This window comes from Physella acuta, unplaced genomic scaffold (genome assembly GCF_028476545.2).
Source record: "Physella acuta isolate Inbredline_101_S28 unplaced genomic scaffold, ASM2847654v3 ptg000227l, whole genome shotgun sequence".
NCBI classification, from domain to species: Eukaryota; Metazoa; Mollusca; class Gastropoda; family Physidae; genus Physella; species Physella acuta.
Genome location: NW_026731746.1, coordinates 1 through 20,159, shown reverse-complemented (window position 1 = coordinate 20,159; position 20,159 = coordinate 1). Strand labels below are relative to the sequence as shown.

Here is a 20,159-nt window from a genome sequence, read left to right as displayed (position 1 = left end):
GTTTTATGTTATCTTAAATGATGGGTTGGAGTAAATATAATATTTAGATGTAGTATAAAGTTGTGTTTAATTGGTATAAGTGACTTATGGTGCTAGAGTGATATAAGTGAAAAGTGGTGCTAGAATGGTATAAGTGACATGTGGTGCTAAAGTGGTATAAGTGACATGTGGTGCTAGAATGGTATAAGTGACATGTGGTGCTAGAATGGTATAAGTGACATGTGGTGCTAGAATGGTATAAGTGACATGTGGTGCTAGAATGGTATAAGTGACATGTGGTGCTAGAATGGTATAAGTGACATGTGGTGCTAGAATGGTATAAGTGACATGTGGTGCTAGAGTGGTATAAGAGACATGTGGTGTGGTGCTAGAATGTTATATGCGCCATGTGGTGCTAAAGTGGTATAAGTGACATGTGGTGCTAAAGTGGTATAAGTGACATGTGGTGCTAAAGTGGTATAAGTGACATGTGGTGCTAAAGTGGTATAAGTGACATGTGGTGCTAGAATGGTATAAGTGACATGTGGTGCTAGAGTGGTATAAGTGACATGTGGTGCTAGAATGGTATAAGTGACATGTGGTGCTAGAGTGGTATAAGAGACATGTGTTGTGGTGCTAGAATGTTATAAGCGCCATGTGGTGCTAAAGTGGTATAAGTGACATGTGGTGCTAAAGTGGTATAAGTGACATGTGGTGCTAGAATGGTATAAGTGACATGTGGTGCTAGAATGGTATAAGTGACATGTGGTGCTAGAGTGGTATAAGAGACATGTGGTGTGGTGCTAGAATGTTATAAGCGTCATGTGGTGCTAAAGTGGTATAAGTGACATGTTGTGCTAAAGTGGTATAAGTGACATGTGGTGCTAAAGTGGTATAAGTGACATGTGGTGCTAAAGTGGTATAAGTGACATGTGGTGCTAAAGTGGTATAAGTGACATGTGGTGCTAGAATGGTATAAGTGACATGTGGTGCTAGAATGGTATAAGTGACATGTGGTGCTAGAGTGGTATAAGTGACATGTGGTGCTAGAGTGGTATAAGTGACATGTGGTGCTAAAGTGGTATAAGTGACATGTGGTGCTAAAGTGGTATAAGTGACATGTGGTGCTAAAGTTGTATAAGTGACATGTGGTGCTAAAGTTGTATAAGTGACATGTGGTGCTAAAGTGATTTAAGTGACTTTTGGTGCTAAAGTGGTATAAGTGACATGTGGTGCTAAAGTGATTTAAGTGACATGTGGTGCTAAAGTGATATAAGTGACATGTGGTGCTAAAGTGATATAAGTGACATGTGGTACTAAAGTGCTACAAATGATATGATGAGGTAAAGAATCAATTATGACTGTGATGACAACCTAGTTATACAAAAACTGCGTCAAACAATAGTTAGTATATTTTGTCTATTCAATAACCATATCAATACAGAACAGTAAGCGAATGAACATATGGTAATCATTTGTTTAAAAAAAAAAACAAGACATTTAGCTAGTTATATGTTTTTAATAGGTTGTAAACCTCATTCAAACATGGAAAGAGGAAGAGGTTTTGTATTTCAATGAATAAATTTTAATGCCACCAGATTTCATGCATGTTGATGCAACTCCTAAATCCGTATAGCTGAGTGTGATTGTTCAAATCTGAAAATATAAACAATTAATTAATATATCAATATTAGCAACTACAAATTAGTACCTATCAAAGGTATTGTATTTGAGGATCTAAGGGGTGCAGTATTGGAGAGAGTATGACGACGCTTCTGGTTTAGAGAGGACGCGATTGCTAACCCCAAAGTTTTCTAAAGGCCCTTTATCTGAGGAAAGTATTACGTTTACCAGAGAAATCTCTGAAATAAAATAAAAAGTGCCCTGGCAACCGAGTATCATACGTAATGCTGAGCGTTAGATTAGCACTATAGACCTACCGCTGAAGGCCAAGAGAGCAATCATGATGCATGGGCAATCAATGATCTTTGGGCCAAATATTTTAAAAAAAAGAAAATTAGGACGCAGGGAAAACGGTTGAATGTAATTAAATGAAACGCATTTAACTGCTACCAGTATAATCGGGAAATACGCACACAAACACACACATACACACACAGGTGACGATCCAGGTTCAATTTTGGCATCATGTTTTACAGCCCGCCATATTTCTAGTGAAGGGCGATCTTTAAAACAAATGTAGACATCATAGTACTCACGAGGGGGCCTTGGACACACCGGGTTACACGACCGCAGGGAAAACATTGGGCGCATCTGGTTCAATTTTTGACAACAATTATAGTAGCCCACCGTAACCATGCCGTGTGGGATTTTTTAAAACGAATTTTATGCTCCAAGAAAGTTCCCAGTGACTACATAAAGATATTGTGTCTCTTTGTTGGGTGCCACGCACAAGATGTCGCGGGTTTCAACTTAATTCAGCTGTCAAACTATGACCCGAAGTAACACCAGCTCGAGTGAAGCGCCTATTTTCGCTTCAAAGAGCACACTACACTAGGGATACGGCGGGCTAAAATATTTGATGACTGAGCCGAACAAGGGCTCGCAACTTGCACCCCTGCGGTGATGAAATGGGACGCCCCTAACACGTGTTGTGTTGCCTAAGGTGTGTTCTATCTTACATTTACGGAGAGGGATTAACTTACACAGCACGCCCAATGGCGTCAACTACTAAGCTTCACCACTCAACGCAAAAATATTGTAATGTTTAGGCCTATATATCTAATCAAACCATTTTTAGAAACAAAATCTACGTCGGTAAGACGTTGGTGAATTCATTAAAATGTTTCAACAATAACCAGCAACGCTTGACAGGTACGCTAGCATATATATATATATATATATATATATATATATATATATATATATATATATATATATATATATATATATATATATATATTAAAATAAATTTATACAAAAGTATATTTATTAAAAAAAAACTTGCATACCCCACTATCAGTATTGCTGATACATGCACACAGCAAAGTCGTGGTGATCGATTCCTGGACAAAACACTATAGTGCAAGCGAATCCTCTGAATTCTTTTATCTTATTCAGCTGACCAAGAAGAAACTGCTGTTAGCTTTATATTTGATGTGACCTGTGTGGTCACTCGTGGCAATATTGTACACAATCTATTGAAACGTGGTGTGCTTTTTGTAAATGTGTAACAATGGCTACAGGACATTACCACACCCCCCGGTCTATTACCCCCAGGACCTTCCCCCCCCCCTGTATTTACCACCTGGAGCATTTACCTCAGCCTGAAACTTAACCCAAAACCAAATCATTGGTTTAAGCCTAACCTTGACCATAACCCTAACCCTAACCCTAGCCCTAGTCCTAGTCCTAGTCCTAGTCCTAGTCCTAGCCCTAACCCTAACCGTAACCCTAACCCTAACCCTAACCCTAACTCTAACCCTAACCCTAACCCTAACCCTAACCCTAACTCTAACTCTAACCCTAACCCTAACCCTAACCCTAACCCTAACCCTAACCCTAACCCTAACCCTAACCCTAACCCTAACCCTAACATGTATGATTGTTTTCAAATATTGTTCACATGGTGAACCTTTTTCAAGCACCGAACGCCAACAGCTTCAAATGCGCATTCACTGAATTCTTTTTATAGATAAAGTAAAATATGATTTTTTTAGTGGTGTGTGGTTTTGGCCGCTGTCGTACCCCTGAGTCTGACTGAGTAAACTCTTGGGGTTCGATCTAACCCAGGTTAAGAGCCACTGGTCTAAATGATTAAAACCAACATTACCCATTCAGTGGACATCATCTCAATGCTACAGGACTCAGCCACCTCCTCGGCCGAGTAGCCAGCTGTAGGGAAAACATTAGAACATGTTTTGTATCACGAATTGCTAGTCACATTAAAGCTACTCTCGTGTATGCAAAGGGATGGTCTGGTCGATTGGCAGAGTTTCTTCCAGGCATTCTACCGCCCCCCCCCCCCCCCCCGAACGAAATGAAATGTATATAATTTATATAAAATTTTATAATTTTTATATAATTTATATAATTTTAACAGTGTCCGCCCCCCCCCCCCCGAAGAAAGTCTACCCCCCCCCCCCCCCGAAAATTTCAAGTGCCCCCCCCCCCCCCCCGGAGAAAAAAGTCTGGAAGAAACACTGGTCGATAGGTAACCCTAAAGTCTCGAGTTCGGATCCCGGATTGTAGTCCACCCAGCTCTGAAGTGTAGCGAGGGCGGGGCGGGTGGTGCGGTTCGCACCGGGTGACACCATTCAGGGGGGGGGGGGGTGACAAAAATTGTAAAATATACAGAAAAAAAATGCTTTTTGCCGTTTCCATTGATGATAAACTAAAGTTAAATAGTTTTTAAGTACAAACAGACAATTATTACAAGAGGGTGGGGGTGACATTCATGACGTTAACGAGCTTAATGTAGAGAAGGCAATGCTAAATCCAACTGTATAATTAACAGACTAAAGATAAACAACGTTACTATTAAGTCTGCAGTGATTAAAGCTTATACTCAAACGTATACGCGTATGCGGCAAATATTTTAATTATAGACATATGTAGGTTGACATACACACACAGAGTGCCGCACTGGGTGACACCCGACCTAGACGCCACTGTAGCTGACTCACCTAAGGGAATATAAAAGTGGTCACTGAGAGAGGTCACTGGAATAGGTGAACTCTCCTTTACCTGCCCTTGTTGCTTAAGTGTTTGTCCATTAAATATCGCTAGCATTCTCATAAGTGATGATCACACTGGATTGACTTTGCTCAGTTAGGATTACAAGTTTTTGTTTTCCCATAGGGGGTCGGCGTGGTCGAGTCGGTAAAGCTCATGGTTGCTAAACCGATAAGTCTCGAGTTCGAACCCTCGGGCAGATGAGGCTCGTTAGCTGGGGACAGCCACTCTACTAGGAGAGACAACTCCAAAATTAAACAACTGCTGCCTTGTAGTTTGTTCTTGGTTGGACAAAGGCTATGGAAGCAACTCCAAAAAGAAAAGCAGGCTGAAATCGGAGTCAATGGCCTCAATGGCGCATAAACAGTTGACACGTAACGCTTAATTGTGTTGGAGGCGCGTTCGAGTCGGCAAAAAGCTCATGGTTGATAAATTCGAAATAAGTCTCGAGTTCAAACCCACTGGCAGATAAATCTCGATCCCCTTCCACACTAATAATTAAGAACGAAGAAGAAGAAGACATACTGAACTCCGCACTGGTTACTATATTGCATCGATGTCCATTGATCAAATATTGTATCATAATCTCATCATTAACTTTCCCCTCTCTCGCCCGCAACACACGAGGCCCATGAAATTGAGTTCGTCTGTTTCAATGACTCGCAGTGGCGTAGCTAGGATTTTCGGGCCCCTACGCAAAAATTATCAGTGGGCCCCTTTATCACCCGTTAGGACCCATTTTGGCGCTACAAATCTTATTAAGTTTTTAGTTTTCATCCAATCGCTAAGAACAGTTTTGGGATTTCCTTCAGAATACTCCAGGCAATTTTTTTCCAGACATTTTTCTGAAAACGTGCATGAAAGAAACTCTTGCACTTGGGAAAGTTTCTAGCATTAATTTTTTTTAGTTGATTTCTTCGTTTCACTCCGTTGTAGCCTAACGGATGAAAAAGGGGCCCACTGAGTTAAAAAGAAACAGGAAATCCAGTTTTTTTTTCTATTTCTACTGTAGAAATAATTAAAAGTTTCTAAAAGGAACCCAGTCCCCTCTTTACTGTACATGCATTGGCATTCAGTGGGAGCTTTAGTTTCTCTAACGTGAGTAAGGTAAGCATCAGAGCTGGGTGGACTCAGAGACGTCTTTCATGCTCGAGTCCGTAATCCGAACCAGCGACTTTTGGGTTAGCGGTCGTGAGCGTTACCATCCGTAAGCGTTACCATCCGTAAGTGTTACCATCCGTAAGCGTTACCATCCAACTACGCGGTCAAAATCTAATGTACATTATTGTTAACTAGGTTTGACTCACTTCTGTGTTTGCATACTTTGTAAGATAATGAATACATTGCAGCATTTCTTTCTGCATGCTCACAGTCTTTGGCTTCTTGAACCACATACTTCGTCCATAAATTTAAGCCTGATTCCCAAACCTGCAAGGTTATCACATTCGATTAGTTGTATTTATATAGGGTAGCTTGCTTTTCAAATCGGATTGACCGTATATGTTGTACATGTTGTCCATATGTATATGGAGGTATATGCTTTAGATTGGGTAGAGGAATATATATCCAGGATATTGGGGATGGATAGAGAGGCGTCTACGACAAAATAATCGAAGGACACTTGTCCGAATGCCGTTTGCTCGACCGACGTTTTCCCGAATCACCGAATGCCTCAAAGTCCCGAAACCGCTGATAAGATTTATATTGACATGTACACATTTTAAATAAAATGTTAATTTGATATTTTGATAATAATGCTTGTAAGTAGGTCACGACTTCTCGTTCTTGTACTAGGCAGCTAGTAGATTTCGAGGCCGTAGACTTTAAAGCCCTATTAACACAATTCTAAGCGTAACACATAGAAATGTGTTTATATTTATTTAAAAAAAATCAAGCTATAAATTTTTATTAAAAATTAGTAATTTCTGTAAAAATATTTTTTTTCCCTTTAAAACTTGGTAAGGGTAGTGTTTGCAGTGGTGATCATTTCACACAAAAAAAATGATGTGTTGTCGATAATGTGGGCAGTTGTTAGGGTGAGGGTGAGCTGCTGTCGCTTATGTTTGATCTCCATTCAACGCAACTTCTTTAGGCAATTATTTTAAGCAATTACGTAATAAAGAAATGAGTTTCAGTTATTTAAAACCTTAGATAATTGGTATTTTTTTCTTTAATAGATAGATTTTTTTTACTCTTTTTAAAATATATTTGTTTATCCTTTTATCATTTTTACGCTTAGAATTGTGTTAATTATCAAAATAAAAAAAATCAGATTTTATTAACATTGTCTACTTGGCAATATATAATATTAACAATTCTTTCGCTGAAAAGGCTGTCGGGTTAGTGGCTTTAGGGCATTTGTCCAATTCGGGCAAGTGTCCATTCGGGTGTTTGTCGCATTCGGGCAAGTGTCCATTCGGGCATTTGTCACATTCAGGCAAGTGTCCATTCGGGCATTTGTCGCATTCAGGCAATTGTCCATTCGGGCATTTGTCACATTCAGGCAAGTGTCCAATTCGGGCAAGTGTCCATTCGGGCATTTGTCGCATTCAGGCAAGTGTCCATTCGGGCATTTGTCACATTCAGACAAGTGTCCATTCGGGCAGTAGTCACATTCAGGCAAGTGTCCATTCGGGCAGTAGTCACATTCAGGCAAGTGTCCATTCGGGCATTTGTCACATTCAGGCAAGTGTCCATTCGGGCATTTGTCACATTCAGACAAGTGTCCATTCGGGCATTTGTCACATTCAGACAAGGGTCCATTCGGGCAGTAGTCACATTCAGGCAAGTGTCCATTCAGGCATTTGTCACATTCAGGCAAGTGTCCATTCGGGCATTTGTCACATTCAGGCAAGTGTCCATTCGGGCATTTGTCGCATTCAGGCAATTGTCCATTCGGGCATTTGTCACATTCAGGCAAGTGTCCATTCGGGCATTTGTCACATTCAGGCAAGTGTCCATTCGGGCATTTGTCACATTCAGGCAAGTGTCCATTCGGGCATTTGTCACATTCAGGCAAGTGTCCATTCGGGCATTTGTCACATTCAGGCAAGTGTCCATTCGGGCATTTGTCACATTCAGGCAAGTGTCCATTCGGGCATTTGTCACATTCAGGCAAGTGTCCATTCGGGCATTTGTCACATTCAGGCAAGTGTCCATTCGGGCATTTGTCACATTCAGGCAAGTGTCCATTCGGGCATTTGTCACATTCAGACAAGTGTCCATTCGGGCATTTGTCACATTCAGGCAAGTGTCCATTCGGGCATTTGTCACATTCAGGCAAGTGTCCATTCGGGCATTTGTCACATTCAGACAAGTGTCCATTCGGGAATTTTTTACATTCAGACAAGTGTCCATTCGGGCAGTAGTCACATTCAGGCAAGTGTCCATTCGGGCATTTGTCACATTCAGGCAAGTGTCCATTCGGGCATTTGTCACATTCAGGCAAGTGTCCATTCGGGCATTTGTCACATTCAGACAAGTGTCCATTCGGGCATTTGTCACATTCAGGCAAGTGTCCATTCGGGCATTTGTCACATTCAGGCAAGTGTCCATTCGGGCATTTGTCACATTCAGGCAAGTGTCCATTCGGGCATTTGTCACATTCAGGCAAGTGTCCATTCGGGCATTTGTCACATTCAGGCAAGTGTCCATTCGGGCATTTGTCACATTCAGGCAAGTGTCCATTCGGGCATTTGTCACATTCAGGCAAGTGTCCATTCGGGCATTTGTCACATTCAGGCAAGTGTCCATTCGGGCATTTGTCACATTCAGGCAAGTATCCATTCGGGCATTTGTCACATTCAGGCAAGTGTCCATTCGGGCATTTGTCACATTCAGGCAAGTGTCTATTCGGGCATTTGTCACATTCAGGCAAGTGTCCATTCGGGCATTTGTCACATTCAGACAAGTGTCCATTCGGGCAGTAGTCACATTCAGGCAAGTGTCCATTCGGGCATTTGTCACATTCAGGCAAGTGTCCATTCGGGCATTTGTCACATTCAGGCAAGTGTCCATTCGGGCATTTGTCACATTCAGGCAAGTGTACATTCGGGCATTTGTCACATTCAGGCAAGTGTCCATTCGGGCATTTGTCACATTCAGGCAAGTGTCCATTCGGGCATTTGTCACATTCAGGCAAGTGTCCATTCGGGCATTTGTCACATTCAGACAAGTGTCCATTCGGGCATTTGTCACATTCAGGCAAGTGTCCATTCGGGCATTTGTCACATTCAGGCAAGTGTCCATTCGGGCATTTGTCACATTCAGGCAAGTGTCCATTCGGGCATTTGTCACATTCAGGCAAGTATCCATTCGGGCATTTGTCACATTCAGGCAAGTGTCCATTCGGGCATTTGTCACATTCAGGCAAGTGTCTATTCGGGCATTTGTCACATTCAGGCAAGTGTCCATTCGGGCATTTGTCACATTCAGACAAGTGTCCATTCGGGCAGTAGTCACATTCAGGCAAGTGTCCATTCGGGCATTTGTCACATTCAGGCAAGTGTCCATTCGGGCATTTGTCACATTCAGGCAAGTGTCCATTCGGGCATTTGTCACATTTAGGCAAGTGTCCATTCGGGCATTTGTCACATTCAGACAAGTGTCCATTCGGGCATTTGTCACATTCAGACAAGTGTCCATTCGGGCATTTGTCACATTCAGGCAAGTGTCCATTCGGGCATTTGTCACATTTAGGCAAGTGTCCATTCGGGCATTTGTCACATTCAGGCAAGTGTCCATTCGGGCATTTGTCACATTCAGGCAAGTGTCCATTCGGGCATTTGTCACATTCAGGCAAGTGTCCATTCGGGCATTTGTCACATTCAGACAAGTGTCCATTCGGGCATTTGTCACATTCAGACAAGTGTCCATTCGGGCATTTGTCACATTCAGACAAGTGTCCATTCGGGCATTTGTCACATTCAGGCAAGTGTCCATTCGGGCATTTGTTACATTCAGACAAGTGTCCATTCGGGCAGTAGTCACATTCAGGCAAGTGTCCATTCGGGCATTTGTCACATTCAGGCAAGTGTCCATTCGGGCATTTGTCACATTCAGGCAAGTGTCCATTCGGGCATTTGTCACATTCAGGCAAGTGTCCATTCGGGCATTTGTCACATTCAGGCAAGTGTCCATTCGGGCATTTGTCACATTCAGGCAAGTGTCCATTCGGGCATTTGTCACATTCAGGCAAGTGTCCATTCGGGCATTTGTCACATTCAGGCAAGTGTCCATTCGGGCATTTGTCACATTCAGGCAAGTGTCCATTCGGGCATTTGTCACATTCAGGCAAGTGTCCATTCGGGCATTTGTCACATTCAGGCAAGTGTCCATTCGGGCATTTGTCACATTCAGGCAAGTGTCCATTCGGGCATTTGTCACATTCAGGCAAGTGTCCATTCGGGCATTTGTCACATTCAGGCAAGTGTCCATTCGGGCATTTGTCACATTCAGGCAAGTGTCCATTCGGGCATTTGTCACATTCAGGCAAGTGTCCATTCGGGCATTTGTCGCATTCAGACAAGTGTCCATTCGGGCAGTAGTCACATTCAGGCAAGTGTCCATTCGGGCATTTGTCACATTCAGGCAAGTGTCCATTCGGGCATTTGTCACATTCAGGCAAGTGTCCATTCGGGCATTTGTCACATTCAGGCAAGTGTCCATTCGGGCATTTGTCACATTCAGACAAGTGTCCATTCGGGCATTTGTCACATTCAGACAAGTGTCCATTCGGGCATTTGTCACATTCAGGCAAGTGTCCATTCGGGCATTTGTCACATTCAGGCAAGTGTCCATTCGGGCATTTGTCACATTCAGGCAAGTGTCCATTCGGGCATTTGTCACATTCAGGCAAGTGTCCATTCGGGCATTTGTCACATTCAGATAAGTGTCCATTCGGGCATTTGTCACATTCAGACAAGTGTCCATTCGGGCATTTGTCACATTCAGACAAGTGTCCATTCGGGCATTTGTCACATTCAGGCAAGTGTCCATTCGGGCATTTGTCACATTCAGGCAAGTGTCCATTCGGGCATTTGTCACATTCAGGCAAGTGTCCGTTCGGGCATTTGTCACATTCAGACAAGTGTCCATTCGGGCATTTGTCACATTCAGACAAGTGTCCATTCGGGCATTTGTCACATTCAGACAAGTGTCCATTCGGGTAATCGTCCTGCACCCGGACAGAGAGGGCAAATAGACAGGAAATGGGGTAGGGAGATGTATATCGGTGAGATGGTGTAGGGAGATGTATGTTGATGATGTGGGGTAGAGAGATGTATATCGATGACATGGGGTAGGGAGATGTATATCGATGAGGAAGAGGGACGTATAGACAGGAGATGGGGTAGAGGGGCCTATATCCACAAGACCGCTAGAAGGGCGTATTATAAAAGGGTGGAGGTGTATTGGGCGTGTTTCCATTTGAAGGGAGTTGCGAGTGGGGGCTCACATCCAAAAGGTGAGGAGAGAGGCATACATTCATGTGGTGGGGGCTGGGAAAAACAGCTTGAATAAAAATTTTCATACACAAAAATCTACAACCATTTTAACTGAGTGGATTTTTTCGTCAATGTTTAATCAATGTAAAGTTTACATTGAGCCACATGTTGGTGATCCAAAACTATCTTGCCTATTTTAAGATTTATGGTTACTACCGACCAAAAACAAACTACAATAAAAAGCTTATCAGTAGAAAGGAATATATTGGCTGTATGGTAGCTATTTAATAAACAAACACCTTTAATAGGCATGCTCTAGGCTACCGATTTAAAAAGATAAATGAGGTTGTAACAGCTTAATGACAACCATATTAAGTTCAGTATCTTTGTAGTCAATTTTTTAAAAACATGTTTAAATGCAATGCCCTTAATTAATATAATTTAATAAGTTCAGAATCGTTGAAATAATTTTTAAAATATTAAAAATAATGTCAATGAAATGCCTTAAAGTAGAATAATGTTCGAAGTTCAATATTCTTGTAATCATTTAGATAATAAAAATTTCCTTGTACGAAATGCCCACAATTAATGTTAGCTCTTAAACTACTGTGCCCACAATTAATGTTAGCTCTTAAACTACTGTGCCGGGGTTATAAATGTAGCCATTGAATTAATAAAGGCATTTTCGACTGAAAATTTGCGAAACGATATATTTAAACTGATGATTGTAGTTTTTAAAAAAATGATCTAACTGTTAAAAGAAACGATTAAAATTGCACACCCCACCCCAAGCCAACTAGTGAATCAATGTAGCGGCAACTCACTAATTCTTTGTGTTTATATCTCCTGCGTCTTCTGTTGTGGTACTTGACAAAAGCATTTTCAATCGATTCGGTATGAGCCTTGAGTCTTGGTTTCCATAAATTGCATGTTTGACAGTACGGCATTTCATTTAGTACCATCAACAACAACAGCCATAAGTACATCTTCCTCATACTTGCTAAAAAAAAGTACAATTTGTACAATTGGAAAAATAATCGAAAAGGCACATTTTAAGCTCTCGTTTAAAAAAAAGTTTTACATTTAATTCATAAGACATACTTCAGTTTGTAAATTACTAATTGCTTATACAAAAAAAATGTAAAGCTAATATTTAGACCGAGCTATCCATTGGGCAGAAGAAGTTCATATGTTTCTTTACCTCCGCATTTGAAGAGATAGTGTGGTCAGACTATGCCTGCTGCCTCTACGTTCCCGAACTTAAGTCAGGTACCCATCATAGCTGAGTGGACTCAGGGACATCGTTCAGTCAAAAGTCCGTACCCATCATAGTTCAGTGGACTCAGGGACATCGTACAGTCCATACCGAGCACCGAGCCCGATACCTTCAGACTGGCAGCAAAATGCACTACCATTCGACCACGCCATTACGTTTACTGTAAACTCCTTCAAAAAAAATATAGCTTAGATACCATAAGGTTACTCACGAAAATTCTTTTCAAGTCTCACAATGTTCTCTTGATTCCGTATTTAGTTTAAGTCACCCTGAATGTACTCGCACGGTAATGACAGGTAGCTTATAAATATTGTAATGGCCATAATGATGAGCTGTTATTAAAGATAGTAATTTAATTAGCTTTATCTAACGTAGTAAAACTAGGACTGGACAATCAGTTTAAAACATAAATGAACAATAAAAAATTGATTAAACGTAATTTCTTTTTGACAGTATTGGTTGATAATAAATTTAACATCTTATTATAAGCAACAACAAACACACAATTAACCTACTGACATTAAACTCACACAGTCTTCATTTACACCAATCCCTACTCACAGTCCCATACTCACACACAAGCCCACAGTCACCCACAAGCCCCTATTGACTCACAGGCCCCCATAGACCCACAAGACCCCAACTGATCCAAAAAGACCAACTGACCCACAAGCCCAACCATACCCACAATACCCAACGTACCCACAATTCCCAACATGCCCACAAGCCCCAACATACCAACAAGCCCAACCTTACCCACAAGCCCCAACTTACCCACAATCCTCAACTTACCCACAAGCCCCAAAATACCAACAAGCCCAACCTTACCCACAAGCCCCAACTTACCCACAATCCCCAACTTACCCACAAGCCCCAACATACCAACAAGCCCAACCTTACCCACAATCCTCAACATATCCACAAGCCCCAAAATACCAACAAGCCCAACCTTACCCACAAGCCCTAACTTACCCACAATCCTCAACTTACCCACAAACACCAACATACCAACAAGCCCAACCTTACCCACAATCCCCAACATATCCACAAGCCCCAAAATACCAACAAGCCCAACCTTACCAACAATCCCCAACTTACCCACAAGCCCCAACATACCAACAAGCCCAACCTTACCCACAATCCCCAACCTTACCCACAAGCCCCAACCTTATCCACAAACCCCAACATACCAAACATACCCACAAGCCCAACCTTACCCACAAGCCCCAACTTACCCACAAGCAACAACATGCCCACAAGCCCCAACCTTATCCACAAGCCCCAACCTTATCCACAAACCCCAACATACCCACAAGCCCCAACTTATCCACAAGCCCCAACCTACCCACAAGCCCCAACCTTACCCACAAGCCCCAACATACCAAACATACCCACAAGCCCTAACATACCAACAAGCCTAACCTTACCCACAAGCCCCTACATATTCACAAGCCCCAACTTACCCACATGCCCAACATACCCACAAGCCACAACATACCCACAAGCCCAACTGACCCAAAAGCCCCCACTCAACCTCAAGACCCCACTATCACCAACCAGCACGATCCTCACAAGTCTTCACACAACTCATCAACCTTTCACCATGTCTAACCAGCCAACGTACTCACTAGCAGCCACCTTACCAACATGCACTTACCCATCACCTAAAACTAAACTCACCAAACACCACCCACCACACTTGTTGGAACCGAGCTGACTCGCCTGCTTGCACCCAACCCCCTATCACTCCCATTTCTTTCTAGCACCCATCACCCTATCACTCCCCATTCCTTCCAGCACCCAACCCCTTATCACTCCCCTTTCTTTCTAGCACCCAACCCCCTATCACTCAAATTTCGTTCTAGCACCCAACCCCCTATCATTCACCTTTCCTTCAAGCACCCAACCCCCTATCACTCAAATTTCGTTCTAGCACCCAACCCCCTATCATTCACCTTTCCTTCTAGCACCCAACCCCCTATCACTCACCTTTATTGTTCTTTTTTCTCTAGACAATCATTTGTTTTACCCCCCCCCCCCTGCTAACTCATGCTTGTTGGCAGATTTACGATGACATTTATTACCTGCACAGGTGTGAGAAATTAGCAGTTACTGCATTTTCAACTTAATTATTCTTTTAATGACTTTCTTGACTAGACTTCATCCTCTTTACTTCTTGTAGATCATAGGGCCTCAAAAATAACCTTCCATTTTGTCCGGTCCCCGGCTATTAATTTTACAAACACCCAAAACATGCCTGCTGTCTTCAGATCTTCAAGATGACTCCGCCTCCAGGTCTGTCTTTGGCGCCCTCTATTCCGTTTTCCCTGGGCGTTTCACTCCAGCGCCTGTATATTACACTAGTCACTAAATACTAGGCATGCTAATTGAGATAGACAACAATTCAGAGGCGTAGCGACCCTTCCCGGCGCTCGGGGACAAACTTTCGATTTGCACCCCCCCCCCCCCCACCCAAACTTTCGATTTGCACCCCCCCCCCTTCTCAACATTTCAATGTATTTTTCCAACACATTTTGGCGCCCTCTAAGGTCGGCGCCCGGGGACATATGTCCCCCCCCCCCGCCCCTCCTCGCTACGCTACTGCATCAATTAGTTTTAATAAGATGAACGCCTAACTGGATGGAAGGTTTAATAATGTAAAGTAATGTAAACTCCTGATCTGGGTACTTTCCAGTCCTCTCATATTTTGTAAAAATATATTTTGGTTTACTTTCGGTTGGATCAATTTTGCAGTGATAATAAACTGTCCTAGTTCACCCTGATTCAAAACAGTAGAACATCTTTGATTCCACTCAACTCTATCGTAACTAACTCAATAAAACTACATTTCCTTGTATAATAAAAGCTAGTGTCGCCAAAATAAACTCTAACATATTTTAACTAACAACACTACAATTAAATAAAACAAGTTAATAAAAAGTCTAGTGACAATTTAAGCGCAATTTCCTTATGTTATCCATAACAATTTTTAATTTTTAATTTTTTGTAAATATCATCCTATAAATATAAACTCCTACACGATGCTCAGTTTAAATCATCATAGGCCTACAAGATGCTCAGTTTAAATGTTCTTAATTAATTTTTTGTGACCGAACGAAAGGATATTTTTGAAAACTTTCTTCGGCAATATTGGTCTAAATTATGGCAGGAATCGATTGGTAAATGTTTCAAGTCGCTAAGTGGTCTGGTTGCCGAGATATGGAGCAAAAACTGCATTTTTTCGAGGTTTTTTGGCTTTTTCGGGAAGTCCAGGAAGGAATTCCGGAATTTGTTTTTGCCCCCAATCATCCTTGGAACTTGCTTAACATATTTGCTTTGTAACTAGTCCTCGATATTGCTTCGTTGAGGAGGAGATACGACTTAAAGGCTGCGGACACACATCCATACATCCAGAAATGACGAGTTATTAAACGCCATTTTTGCCAGTATGGAAATTGCGCTAAAAAAAGTTTATATTTAGTACATTTAAAAGCTGTTTGTTATCAAGTTGTTTATGTCAGTTTTATGCAGTGATTTTCTGCCAGAAACTAACAGCCGTAGGTAACTAGCAATAAGCACAGAGGAGATACAGGAGAATTTTCCTTTTAAGGTCTAAGTGCAGATGAAAGTGAACTCAACTGAAGGCACATTGGTACGTAACGCAAACGTACGTGTGTCAACTGGTTAAGTTAGATGATGCATAAAAAAACATCCTGCGGCTATAACCGGCTATGTTGGCTGTTAGTTGAGTGGGGGATCAGCCACACCTTGTATGTGCATCATTTAGTCGCCAGAGGGGAGATTGTTACCATTCATTCACGGCTGTTCTTTTATTTAACCCTTTCTTATCTGCTTGTAGCATGCATCTGTTCAATGTTATCATTTGAATCAAACGTCTTACTTTTCCTAACAAGCTAGTTGTAAATGAAACAAGTATTTAAAAGTGTCGCTGAATACACTGATTACATTTTCATTAGAAATTTTACATGAAAATTATTGCTTGTTACGTTACGTTTTGTTTTGTTAATTCTAACGTTCTTTGTATTTAAAAAATGGTAACGTTCACTCCGTGTGTTCTGTCTGTATGCATCCTGTTAATGCTGTGCTAGTCAGTTCTGACATGTTTTCATACAAAACACCTTGAGCTTTTGCAGTGATAAACCCCAACAACGAAAATCCAAGAAATGTAACGACGACACTGTTTACATTTAAGTAACTCGGGTGCCAATCAAACTCAGAATATAATGGATTTGGTTTCTAGGAATAACTGACATGCAATCTTAAGCTCAGCGATGATATATTAACGGTAATTTATACGAATTAAGGTTTTAAAACCGGTCGTAGAAAAATTACTAAATATCGTTGGACACGCATATTAAATTAAAACCACACTGTGAAACGTTTTGTTTTCTATTATAAAATGAATATTACGCAACTTTTTAACATCGATCACATCAACACACAAATTGTAACCGAGTCTACTTAGAATGTGCTCGCTGACAGATCATGAGATGGCTGTGATCATTAAATATAATCACATCTTTGTTGTCTAATTTGTACATAATAAAGCCATAGATTCAGCAATTGTCACATATGGCCAAAAATTAGGTTTGTGTAGATGTATGATACACATGTATGCATGGATTCAATGTATATTTCTACTTGAGACTGCATCAACGTAGTGATTAAGGCCCTTTGCTCCACAAAGAGTTAATACGTCGAGGGATTTCAAACACAAAGAGAACTTCTGAATTGTTTAATTCTAGAGACCTTTGTAACATTTATTTTATCAACTCGAATAGATAAAATTTTAATATTTCTCAGCACAAACAAAAATTAACATTAAAAAATCATCATTAAAAACAACACAATTAAACCAATTAAAACATGAGATTTATTTTTAAATGAGCCGTGAGATTTGGAAACGTATACCAATATACAAGGAGGGCAGGGGCTTTGCGAGGCGGGGGCGGTGGGTGCGGATCGCACCGTGTGACATCATTGGGGGGGGGGGGAGGGGGGGGACGACATCCAAGTAAAAAATTGTAACATAAAAAGAATAAATATGTTTTTTTTGCCAGTTCAATGAATAGTTAATTAGAGCTAAAAAGTATTTTAAGTACATAATGACGATTACGAGAAGGAAGGTGGGAGGGGGGGGGGGTTGACACCAAGACGTAAACATGAAAACTATAGAGGAAACAATGTTACACCCAGCTGTATTTAGCAACCACTTATAGATAAACATCATGAGTATTAAATGTGAACACTTTAAATTATTTTTACCGCAAAAAAAGGGGGTGACACCATGAGGTGCCGCACCGGGTGACACCCGACATAGCGACGACACTGAAGGTGGGTAGCTGTCAGTCGGGCAATCTAAATCTGATTTAGATTATTGGACTGTGACGCACCTTACGCCTGTGTCAGGTAACCTGACTGTGACGCACTCTACGCCTGTGTCAGGTAACCCAACTGTGACGCACTCTACGCCTGTGTCAGGTAACCCGACTGTGACGCACTCTACGCCTGTGTCAGGTAACCCAACTGTGACGCACTCTACGCCTGTGTCAGGTAACCCGACTGTGACGCACTCTACGCCTGTGTCAGGTAATCCGACTGTGACGCACTCTACGCCTGTGTCAGGTAACCCGACTGTGCAGAAACCAATGCGGTGACGACGGGTCTAAACAACGTCAACCAATTAAGGCCGAGCGTAAATAGCAGGCCAACCATAGTTAAACTCTCTGGGATATTGCTTATAAGGATCAACACACAAATCATCTGAGGCGTGACGAGGAAAAAGTAGACTAATGACAGAGATAAAATTTTCTTTTGTTCAGGGTAGATGGCGTTGATGGGAGGGATAATGGGGTAACTGTCATTTGTCACAATGATGACATTGTTGATACTGGAACCTGTGTTGACGTTCCCTGGATTAGGGTAGTAACCCATTGGTGGATTCTGTGGTGGATTCTGTGGTGGATAATATGATGGATTATATGGTGGATTCAGATTATATGCAGGCACGTTTATTGCATCTGGTTGTCTATGTTGCGCTGCAATATCATCAGTACCTTGACCACTGGCTAAAGTTTGGTCACCTGACGTCATCTCTAAGTGCTGGACATAACCACGGTCCATCTTGAAGCAGACGACAACAACAGCTGTGACCAGTGCCAGACAAGCCGGAAGTATGGTAGACACAACAATTTGTGCTCGTGTTATCTCAAGTCCGGCGTACACGTTACACGTTTCCAGATCTACGCCCGTCCAGTCCCAGGGGTAGCATAGCGATCAAACCTAGTAACCAAGGCACGATACAAATTACAAAACTGCGAACCAAATCAAAATGAGTTGTTGTTCTTGGCCTGTTACACCTTCGTCGGTAAACAAAATTCAGCTGCTAGTACAATTAGACCAACTCCGTAGACAAAATTTATGAAGTGATTTGAGTACATATTAGAGTAAAAATTTAAACGGCAATTCTCCAGACCTGACTCAGTTTTTCTAAACAAGGACTGGACCCGTACGACCAGGGCGAACAGCGCCAGGACAATGTCCCCAACAGCCAGGGATACCAACAGCAGGTATTTCGGGCTGTACTGATACTGTTTTTGTCGCATGATTTTGATGATCAGATAAACGCTCGAGGCGGTAATTGATATAATCAAAATAATCAAAATTGCTTTTCGAGCATCTTGGAAAATACCTGACCAACCAAATGATGTGGAAAACATTGTTCAGGTGAAGCGCCGTTATTTTAAAGATGTATATACCAGATTTATTTCTGCCTGTATAAAGACCTACAGAATAAAAAAAATTATATCAATAATTTGATGTAATTCTAGTCCCGTGTTGACAAATGTATTTCACACACGTCATACATATGAACATTCGCTGAAAGGAGTTGTGTGGGGAAAGAAACACAGTGTGTTGCCGATGTAGAACAAAAAAAAAACAACAAAAATATTTTGTATTGAGTGAAACAGCAGGGCACGTTATTGACGAAAGAAAACATCAATATTATCTAGGACAAATACTATGTATACACATGTATTAGACAATATTGTCACAATATCAACATTTTATCATTTACCAATGGGGGTTGTTACGAAGAGTTGAATCTAAAAGCGCAAAAATAAAATGGTAATGTTTCATCTTAAACGATAAACATGTATTCGTGTTTGTACCGGTAGTTAATCAACAACTAAGGTAAACTTGATCATACATCGAAATATGTTCATGTTTAGCTATAATGGGATCCAGCAAATGGAAGAATCTTGATCATAAACCCAACTTTGTTCACGTTTAGTTATAATAGACTCCAAGAATTGAAAGAATCTTGATCGTGAACACCGCTATGTTCTTGTTTAAGTATACATTGGTAAGGTTGTAGGTATTTTATTAGTTTGTAATAATGCTAAAGATAAATCTAGGACCTCAACAAAAAATCAATGAGAGATGCCACTTTTTGTAAGTAATCTTCACATTTGTGAATAACACACACACACACACAATAATTAACCTCCACTTTTTAACCCTAGGCTACACACATCGTTTTGTATTTTAGTTTTTGAAACATCAACTTAAAATCAAAACAAGTAAAAAAAAAAATAGACAACATTAACTTGTCAGGCCTAGCACACAAGCATGTCAGTTTTTACCTGTGCAGTGAAGTCCCCACCAAATAGCTTCTAAGTTCATGTTTGTGCAGTTTTATAGTCATTGTCCCAGTTTTCAGCGGCGGCGCCGGTAGGGATACT

The 20,159-nt window shown here is 41.3% G+C and overlaps 2 protein-coding genes across 2 annotated transcripts; one reads left to right on the top strand and one right to left on the bottom strand.

The window, feature by feature from the left end:
• Positions 1-1,482: 1,482 nt before the first annotated feature.
• On the bottom strand, positions 1,483-12,704 carry LOC131938011 (uncharacterized). Its single transcript, XM_059295810.1, has 6 exons — positions 12,605-12,704; positions 11,942-12,117; positions 5,982-6,102; positions 3,773-3,834; positions 2,952-3,060; positions 1,483-1,635 (listed from the first exon to the last, which is right to left on the bottom strand). Exons 2-5 carry the CDS (start codon positions 12,110-12,112, stop codon positions 2,959-2,961), a joined length of 456 nt encoding a protein of 151 aa, XP_059151793.1. The 5' UTR covers positions 12,113-12,117; positions 12,605-12,704; the 3' UTR covers positions 1,483-1,635; positions 2,952-2,958.
• Positions 12,705-13,109: 405 nt separating this feature from the next.
• Positions 13,110-13,814, top strand: LOC131937995 (hepatitis A virus cellular receptor 1-like). Its single transcript, XM_059295793.1, has one exon. The coding sequence runs from the start codon at positions 13,110-13,112 to the stop codon at positions 13,812-13,814; it is 705 nt and encodes a 234-aa protein (XP_059151776.1).
• Positions 13,815-20,159: the final 6,345 nt, after the last annotated feature.

Coding starts and splice junctions, on each gene's coding strand:
- LOC131938011 (XM_059295810.1), bottom strand. CDS start 12,112: ATGAGGAAGATGTACTTATGGCTGTTGTTGTTGATGGTACTAAATGAA. Junction 6,103..11,941: donor GATATAAACACAAAGAATTA/GTGAGTTGCCGC, acceptor ATAACCTTGCAG/GTTTGGGAATCAGGCTTAAA. Junction 3,061..3,772: donor AGATGATGTCCACTGAATGG/GTAATGTTGGTT, acceptor CTTCTTGGTCAG/CTGAATAAGATAAAAGAATT.
- LOC131937995 (XM_059295793.1), top strand. CDS start 13,110: ATGCCCACAAGCCCCAACATACCAACAAGCCCAACCTTACCCACAAGC.